Source organism: Cydia fagiglandana, chromosome 22, assembly GCF_963556715.1.
Source record: "Cydia fagiglandana chromosome 22, ilCydFagi1.1, whole genome shotgun sequence".
Lineage (NCBI taxonomy): Eukaryota > Metazoa > Arthropoda > Insecta > Lepidoptera > Tortricidae > Cydia > Cydia fagiglandana.
In genome coordinates, this window is record NC_085953.1 from 405,905 (window position 1) to 415,830 (window position 9,926).

Genomic DNA, 9,926 nt, shown 5'->3' on the forward strand with positions numbered 1-9,926 from the left:
TAAATGTTTACCAGTGGCCAATAGTGCAAAACATTCAGTGTGGCCTATGTAGTAGGAGAGAGGGGGAGTTTGTTAAGAACTATAGACAATAGAAGAGGAAGGATGCTTGGGCACCTGATACGACACGACGAATTTATCAAAAATATCATAGAAGGGAAAGTTGAAGCAAACAGGAAGAGGGGAAGACCAAGGAGAGCGTACATGGATCAAATAAAGGAAAAGATCAACGTCGTGTCGTATCGGGCTGTCAAAGAGAAGGCGGAGGACCGCCAAACATGGAAATTCCACCGACCTATGTATTAACAAAAAAAAGTCACTTGTAATTAGTTACTGCCTTTAAAAAGTATAAGTGCCTCAATGTTATTAGACTTTTTGATTCTTTAAAACGTCTTTAGGTCAATAAAGCAAGTGAAAAATTATTAGAGTTAGACCAAGAAAAGTCTGCAGCAATTTTGACAGCCCACACAGTGCAAGTGTTATTTATAAGTCATAATTTCATAGAAGTTTCTTCAAATCGACCTTATTAATAAGAGATTAAAAATATTGAAAATTATCTTAAAATATTTTAATCTAATATTTCATCTCATACGTTCAATAAGGCCCGGGACTAGACCTTTTTACCTGCACTGACAGTGGGCCTTCTTAGCAACAAGTACAAATTCAGAATAATTGGGAATAATAGGGAGCAACTGCTATTTTTGAATGCTGGGCCTTGTTACCCGCCGGGCCTCATATGCCTGCACCTCACCTACCTTATTTATTTGTTTTACAAGGGGAAAAGTTGTTGATTAACCGCTCGTGCTAATATTGATACCCAAACAAGCGAAACAATTTTTTTTATTAAATAGGAGGCAAACGAGCAGACGGATCACCTGGTGGTTAGCGATTACCGCCGCCCATGGACACCCGCAACACCAGAAGGGTTGCAAGCACGTTGCCGACCTTTAAGATGGGGGTCTTTGAAGGTTTGAAGGTCGTATCGGACAGTTCATTTCACAGTTTGGCTGTGCGAGGCAGCAAGCACATTCACAAATTCAAACATTCTAAAATTGAACCACGAGCGGAGCGAGTGGTTCGTAAAGTTGAACCTTGAGCGTAGTGAAGGTTTCAAGGGACGAAGGTTAAATAAAATTTTCACCACATCAGCTCGTAAAGGCCCTCTTGATTGTTCGAAACGGATAAGAAAAGTGGCATTTAATTTGATGCAAATTTTGAGTTGTTACCGTAGGTAAATTGGATCAGTTGGTTGGTAATATTGACTTTAAAATGATAAATATTGAATAACGTTAGTTTGAAATTGATTTTATGATAAAGTAAATATTATCGGAGATGATCGCTCTTATAAAATGTATGTCGCTAGTCATTTATAACCTAAAAGCGCCAAATTAAGCAAAATTATATTGAAATGACACCTGTGTATTGAATTTGAAGAATACTTTAACAAGGGTAGTTATCTGTATGACAATGCACCTAAAATAATTTTCAAATGTATCTATTATTTCTATACTTAACACGATAACGAATTCTACGTAAACGAAACCGCGGGCAATCCCTAGTACATATAGAAATAAATAAGGGAAGGTAAGTTTCCATTAGTGTACTGTGTAAATAACTATTTACCATTGATAATAATTTTATAAACGCTTTGCGTATTTTTAAGGGCACCGCGCTAACCGCTAGCCCGCGACCGTCGATCGCTGCCTCCTGCCACGGCGCACAGCGCGGCGCGCGCAAACGCCGCGCGTTTGAAATGTAACTTAATATAAGCTCGGAATGCATACTTACGTATCAGTATTTAGTGTCGCCGTGATTTTATATTTCTAATCTTTTGTGTGAGAAGTAAGATCTTTATTATGACCGTGTAATATTAACTCTACAAACTTTAATTCAATATTGGCTATACTGCTTAACGAGAAATCAATATCTAGACAAGCACATTGTCTACATTTCTAACTTTTTACATGTATACTAAGTTGATAGATAATATCGTAATTTTGCAATATCAGCTACTCTAATTCTGTATTTACATAATAATTCCTGTTTTTACGTTCACCAGAAAGCAGCTGTTCCAGATTTCTAAAAACCGAATATTGTGAATAAATTAAAGTGTTATTGAATATGTTAAAGTTTTTTGTAACTTTAATTTTATATTTACATAGTTATTTAGCAAAAATTGAAAATTTAAATATGGCCGAACGCTCCACCTAAAATTTTCTAACTTTTTACATGAATGTTATTTAACATGCTTACAATAACATATCAAAAAAGAAAAAACTTTAATGTTATCAAAACCCATTTTTGTTCCACCGCTGGTCTATTATAAGAATTTACCTTCTACGCCAAATCAGTTTGTTATTTTTCAATAAAAAAATATACTATGTTAAATATTTTATTTCTCTTTCTCTTTATATTAGTTAAATATAATACAATAGTACATCAATCTTAAATATAAACTACATTAATAGTAGCAAAATGAAATCAAGAAAGTAGGTAATAGAAATTATTTTAGGTTTATCCAGTAACGAGACCTAGCTCTTAAGTCTGTGCACTACACAAATGCCCATGCATAAGGTTGGCTTCTTTAATTCGTACTTCATAAATCTTACACGACACTGCATGTTCCAGGTCTCCTGTCCCATATGGAACACATGCGAATGGAGCCCAAGCACCAGTTCGCGGCGCAGTACGTGCTGTCCCGCGCCGCCGCCGAGCGCCGCGAGCGCGACCTCCTCGCCGCCGTGTCCTCCGCGGGGGGCTCGGGGCTCCTCAACCTCGCCCCTCCGTCCCCGGCGCACTCCGACTCTTCCTCCAACGGCAGACTCTCCTCCTCGGCCGGCTCCGACGGAGGAGCAGCTGTCAACAAGCTCACAGACCTACTCCGCTCCGCCAGCAACGGACACCAAGCGTACGGCGACGAAAGAGTCGCCGCAATCGCTGCCGCCGCCGCGAACATGATGGCTCAACCTGGCGAAGGCGCGAACGCTGTACAAGTCGCTGCAGCCAATCTAGTATCAGCCATGAGACAGCAATTAGCTAGAGAACCACCAGCGCAACCGCCTGCGGAAACCCCTCCAGCACCTAACGAAGCCGCTTTAAGAATCCAACAAGCTGAAGCATTACTTAGAAGTCAAGCGGAAGCACTAAGACTCGCAGTATCTCAAGCCGCCGCGGCCCACGGGAACGAAGCTCCAAGTCCGTTAAGACATAATGGAGGATTTCCTCCGCAGATTACTCCACCTAACGATGCCAGTGGACAGTTGTCGCCAGAGTTAGTCGAGGCTTTCAGAATCGCGCAGGAACAGAGATTAGAGCAGGCGTTGCGGTTGCACGATCCGAGGATGCTAGGGTTCAATTTGCCGTCGCCGGCGGTCGCTCAGCAGGCCGCGCAGCAGGTGGCCGCTCAACAGGCGGCCGCTCAACAGGCCGCGCAGCAGGCCGCCGCTCAACAGGCCGCTCAGCAGGCAGTGGCCGCCCAGCAAGCGGCCGCGCAGCAGGCCGCTCAACAAGTAGCTCAAGCGGCGCAAGCGGCTCAACAAGCGGCCCAGCAAGCCGTCCAGCAACAGCAGATGCAGCAGCAAGCGCAAGCCCAGGCCCAGGCCCAGGCCCAGGCGGCCCAGCAAGCCGCGCAGCAAGCTGTCCACCTCCAGCAAAACCCTCAGCCATGAAAATTCAGCTACTACTAATCTGAGGCGATTTCGTTCTAGTTAAAATTAATCGTTTCAATGTTTGGTTTCGGGGCGTGATCGCTTCTGATTAGTTAATTTTGCGACGTTAAAATTGTTTCTTTGGTTCCGATTGCAAATTATACATTAGTTATAAAGAAGTCGCATAACAATAATGGTACGTAAGCCTAGATAGAACTAACTGTTGTAAATAGGGAATTAGCGATGTTAATGTAAATAAACTAAATGAAAATGATTGAACAAAATATGGAACACAAACTCGCTGCAAGAAATAAAATTAGAAATAGATACGAGAAATAATATTCTGTGCAATCTTCAATATTTATTTGTTTTACGCGTTATTATTTAAATGATATATTTATTTTTATTAGCTTTAGCACGAAGCGGTGTTTCTTAGCTTAGTACAAACTTTGGGATGTGCCAAACTATTTTCGCACGTTTATCGCATTTAGCGACTATGCAATAATTAGTTTTCGTTTAAAGTTTTCCATATTAAGATATTTTTACAAATATATTATTTAGGTGATATTGAAATTTGTTATAATTATTATTCTTGTCTTTTCACGCAATAATGCTATGCTAGTCACGTTTTGAACGCACAAAAATCTATATGAAATTGGAGACTTTATTTTACTATTTTCGAACACTTCAAACTGTCTTTCTTCGGCGTGAAATGTTAATTTTATCATTATTAAATGCCATATTAGATATAATAATGTATATACTATAGCCACGTTACGTCTTTCGTTTCGAAAAAAGAAATATTTTATTTTTATTAATAAAGCGATTATTATTTGAACAAAAAATATAATTATTTACAAATTATTTTGTAGAGTTGTAAATAAAAAATACCAACTATTATTTTTCAGAAGACTGCCGTTACTTATTCTTTTTTTGTAAATACTTAAAAATGAAATTGTACGAATAGATAAAATAGCGATTTTTCACTGAATAGACAGTTCGTCAGTTTGACAGATTTATCCGAACAGACAGACAGTCGAAGATCCGTTAAAAGTCCATCTGTCTTCGACGTATAACCTTAAAAAGACAAAGACACGAGACATTCTTATCAACATCGGATGTTGAAGTATGAGCCCATTATTTACATTTTTAATTTTACTTTTAACACATTTAAATGAATCACAATAGCCCAGTGAATCATTTTAACAATAAACAATACTTTTTGAAGCGTCAGCTTCGCCACAATAACCCGAAGCATCTAGTTGCTCCATGTTGTCGCTGCAGTAGATTTAGAATCAAACCAGACCCGAAAATGACCACTTTTCAATTCAATTCGAAAGAAAAACCAATTTCGGATACAATTGGAAAGTGGTCAGATCCCGGTCCGACTATGAGAATGTCAAGTGTTGCCGAATATAATTCTTTTAATATTATCATCATGTATTATAAATAAGTAACATTCTGTGTGTACAAATTGGAGCTCATCGAGTTTGTCCACACAGAATAGTTTGTCTACGTATAATCGTAACATAGGTAAGGTATAGTAAGCTGATTTTAACGTACGTAATTATTTCATTCTTGAATTAATATTGGTATATCCGTTGTGGGTAGTCGCACACAGCCGTGCGGCGACATCTAGCGGAGTATCAATGTAAATAGTGAACAAAAACACAATGCAATAGCCCAAAAAATCGTTTATAATTTTTGTCGTGACGTTTGGTTGGTGGGTGGGAGTTTTTAATTGAACTATTCGTTTCATTAAGAATTTTATTCATTTTAAATACAACACTTTTCGGCACATTTTTCAAGTATTTCTTTGGGGAGATATGGCCAGTTACATCGAGACGAGCGGTTACCGGTATAATCAATTTTCTAGGAAACGTGAATACACAATTGAAAATAAAACAATTTCGACTGATACAAAAAGCAACCGAACATTTTTTCGATACATACAATAAAAATCGTGAACGGATCGCTATTTATGTAAAAATGTTCTCATAAATTAATATATAAAATAAATTTAATATAACAACAAATGAAGTTCCTATGAATAATGTATAAAAGGTATTGTTTTAAATTTAGATCGTAGTAGAAGGAAAAATTTATGGACGTTTGGGTATTTTTAAAGTTATAATTAATAAACCATCGTGTTAGGGAACTGAACGCGAGTTGTACAAACATACGGACTATGTAAGCACGGACCGTGAATCCTACATTTAGAATATTATATCAAAAGTTACGTTTCCATGAAAGTGTTCAAACGTATTTTAAGCCTCGGATTCCGTGCGATTAATGTAAAAATATTTGTGTAAAAATATACGCATGTATTTTCTAATCTAATGGAGTTTTAACGTAAGTTTTTGGATTAGTGTCTGGATGATCGCGCGGGGTCCAGGCTTCAATCTGTGATCATCGAAGGAATAGTTATATCAGATCGTGGCTGCAAGTTGTTTTAAGTTATCGACGAAGAATTTTTTTAATGTTGAAATTGAAAAATATGGAGTGAATTTTTTTCTACATTTATTTTACAGACAAATTTCCGTAGTTAAGCTGTGTACATTTAATACTAATAATAAAGCCTAAATGAGCGATTTACTTGCGTCGCTGGACCGGTCGTCGGGGGAATCAATTGATTTTTTTCCAGCAATTGAATTCCTTTTCTGAATCAATTGAATTTCAATTGGTTGATTTCTCCACGGCCCCATCTTTTAGTGTCAATAGACCTGGTTTTGTTTGATGTGAACCTTGGATGCAAGCAAGTAACTCCACCTGTTTGATTCACTTAATGCGCTGTTGGTTCAATTTTTATAGAAAAATGGATAAGACGCCTAAATGTTCTAGTTTTATTGGCTATTAAATATTACGTTATCGTTATGTTACTAGGAGAATTCGTTGATAATTTTAAAGCTAGCGTTTTCTTTATGGTTTAAAATTGCCACAAAAAATGAAGTTACTGAGAAGTTTCATATAAATTCTTCTCAATCGGCAGTTTCATGAGAATGCGGCTTATAATTATAATTCGACTGAATCGCAACTACATCCAGCGATTACATTACATTTTTTATTTCGAATTAAGAAAAATATTATCAATTGCGCGGAAAAATTTTTTTTTTGCGCGATTGAAAATATTAGTTGTTGAGTTTTCACTATGGATTGCTGTTGTTTTAACTTACACATCCTTATTGACTGTTAAAGTTCTTAATTTAAAGCTTCGTCGTTTACGTTTTGTATTTGAGCTTGTTTTAAAATATTTAGCCAAATATACAATTATTAATCGTATTTTTAAGATATAGACAGGATAGCCAGGTTTTCAATTTAAACTCACATAATAGTTATTACCTTATATTGTAAGTTAGCGTAATTAATGTAATGTAATTCCGGGGCTCAGTTATAAAGAAACATTTAAATTGGCTTACAAATAATATATCTGTTATAAATGGGCCCGCTGTATAGCATAGAGTAAGTCCAAGACAAATTAAAAATTATAACGCTTTCTCTATGCTATGTGTTTGAGAGTAGTGAACAACGAATAAAAAAACATAAATACAAAAAAATCTGTGTACTTCAATGTGCTTACATGTCATAATAGTTAATATACTCTGTATCGGTGTTTTCTGAGGGCACCAGGCCGGCGTCATATCCATTTTTAGGTAAAAATTACTATTAAACAGTACGAAAAACACAATTTTGACAATATTAGAATTTAAATAACGTTCTATAAACAAATGTTACAACTGTTTTGTAACAACCAAATTTACAATCGAAATCAGTTTGAATTTCGAATTTGGAATGTTCTAAAACAACTGACAGCGCATATTTCGTCTGTAACACTAGCCGATCGATGCCACAACAGGCATTTGCGTTGTACAACTGTTATTTACAAACTTTTGTATTTACAACTATTTATGTATTTACAATTACAAGTTATACTATTTGTCCCTTTCAATTGGTGAATTCTAGTCTCATTTTCTTGACGTCTCGTTTACTTTTAACGGGATTTAAATCTGTAACTTTATTACAGTATATCCAACGTTATTCTTTCTATTATGCTGTCATTAGCGAGACATTTATACAGTTGTCAAAATAGTAAAATATAAAATGGCAGCTATGAATCGCGTTGGACTCTGTAATTCAAAAATGTCGTGATTGCGAATTGTAAAAATGAAACTCTTTTGGAAACTAACAAAAAATATTAGTATCATAAAATACAGTATTTGGATGATAAAAATTGTATAGTGATCGATTATTGGAAATGCTGAATGTATATGGTCAAAATTAAAAGTATTTCGGCGTAATTTGTAAAATTCCAATTAATTAGAGTTTAGAATTAAATGTAGAAGTCAAAATTCGTATTTGGCATGTTAAAATTAAAAAAAGAATGTAAATAACATTAGGGATGTGATGTGATGATACTATAATTGTACCTTATCGATGTTTAGGCAAACATACATACATACAATACAATTCGATTAGACTCATCGCGACAGAATTGTTTTAGTTGTATTTTGATGTATAGCGTATTTTAAGTTCATATTTAATATAAAAAACGATGCCATGTTTTTTTTAGTTAGTTATTTGTAGCGTTGAACTATAACGTGTTTATTGAATTATATTTTTTATAAAAGTTATTTTTTTGTATTTGTACTCGATTGATTAGTCAATAACGAACTGCTATGTATTTAGTTAAGTTTAGTGTTGACTTATGTTAAGCTTATATTTTTAAACAGATAATTACCTTTATGAACAAACTAACCCTTTATATTATTTTTATTGTGGAATTATTATTTTTAACAACGGAAAATGCTTATTGTGTCATTGAATTGATAATAGTAACTATTATTGCCGAAACGGTTAGCTATAATTATTTTAAAAAATAAAAATGATGATTCATATTGGAGTTTGTTTTTACGCTTTAAGGCTCTGACTGACTGACTGGCTCGCCATAATATAATATACTAGCTTTTGCCCGCAACTTCGTGGAATTAGTGACAGCAGCTAAAGTAGGTATAGCGCCTGGATAATGCTAATAGCAATCATTCAATTCGCGCATTGCTTACTTCAATTATTAGGCAATTCGCTTTCGAAAAGCTTTCAAAACCTTGACACCAGAAATGATGTTAAAAATTTACAAAACCTATGTCAGACCCATACTGGAATATGCTTTTCAAGCCTGGAGTCCTTACTTTGCCAAGGACATAGATATGCTGGAGAAGGTTCAACGGAGTTTCACAAAACTACCAAGGCAACTTAAGAACAAGCCGTATGAGGAGAGACTGAAGGAACTGAAGCTCACTACTCTTAAGCACCGCAGAGAACGTGGAGACCTAATAGAAACATACAAAATACTGTCTGGGCACTATGACCTCAAGGATTTTCATGAGATGTTCAAGCGCAACAACAACACCCGTCTGAGAGGTCATCACTTAAAGTTAGAAAGGCATAGGTCCCACAGTGACCCATACAAACACTTTCTGAGCAACCGAGTAGTGAGGGCTTGGAACAAACTCCCCGAAGATGTGGTTTCAGCACAAAATGTGAACCAATTTAAAAATAAATTAGACAGACACATCAATACATCTACTTGTCAACGATAACTATTAATGATTACTGGATACAGGCAATATCAGTTGTCACAACTGCCTGCCTGCTTACACAATAATAATAATAATAATTCGTTAACTCTTTCAATTCCACCCCCTTTGCACTCTCTTCAGGGATGATTTCCGACATAAAACAACTATCCTATGACCTTCTCCGGGACTCAAACTATCTCTTTACCAAATTTCAACATAATTCGTTCAGCGGTTTAAGCATGAAGAGGTAACAGACAAACAGAAACTTTCGCATTCATAATATTATAATATATATATATATATGATTAGTATGGATTAATATAAAATATAATGTAATACTTAATATTAAGTATGGATTTAGGGGAAGTAGAGCTGATGACATACCATACTAGACTCAAATGACCATACTACAGCTTATTTATACTACGACTACGGCCCATATTCTGCAGGTGCACGTCACAATCATGAAAAAGAGTAGCAATGTCACCATTAATTACGAATTTCTATGAGTGGAGAGGAACAGGGGGCCGATTTTTGAATTTCGAGCGTTCGATTTCGTCACTCAAAATCGGTGAAAAACAGCGAAATGCTAATTTTTGAAATACGAACGATAGAAATTGGGAATCGAGTGGTATTGACCACTCGATTTTAATTCTATTAGTAGAATTTAAATGCCGGGTACTGGAGATATTATTGAACAAAATACACG

At 35.9% G+C, this 9,926-nt stretch overlaps 1 protein-coding gene across 10 annotated transcripts in view; it reads left to right on the forward strand.

Moving 5' to 3' along the window:
* Positions 1 to 8,534, forward strand: part of LOC134675591 (zinc finger protein 184) — a 134,216-nt gene extending 125,682 nt beyond the window's left edge. For all 10 annotated transcript variants that reach the window (XM_063533900.1, XM_063533901.1, XM_063533904.1 and 7 more), the window contains one exon: positions 2,626 to 8,534. In XM_063533900.1, coding sequence (XP_063389970.1) covers positions 2,626 to 3,665 — 1,040 coding nt within the window. In that variant the 3' untranslated portion in view covers positions 3,666 to 8,534. The remainder of the gene's footprint in view (positions 1 to 2,625) is intronic.
* Positions 8,535 to 9,926: the final 1,392 nt, after the last annotated feature.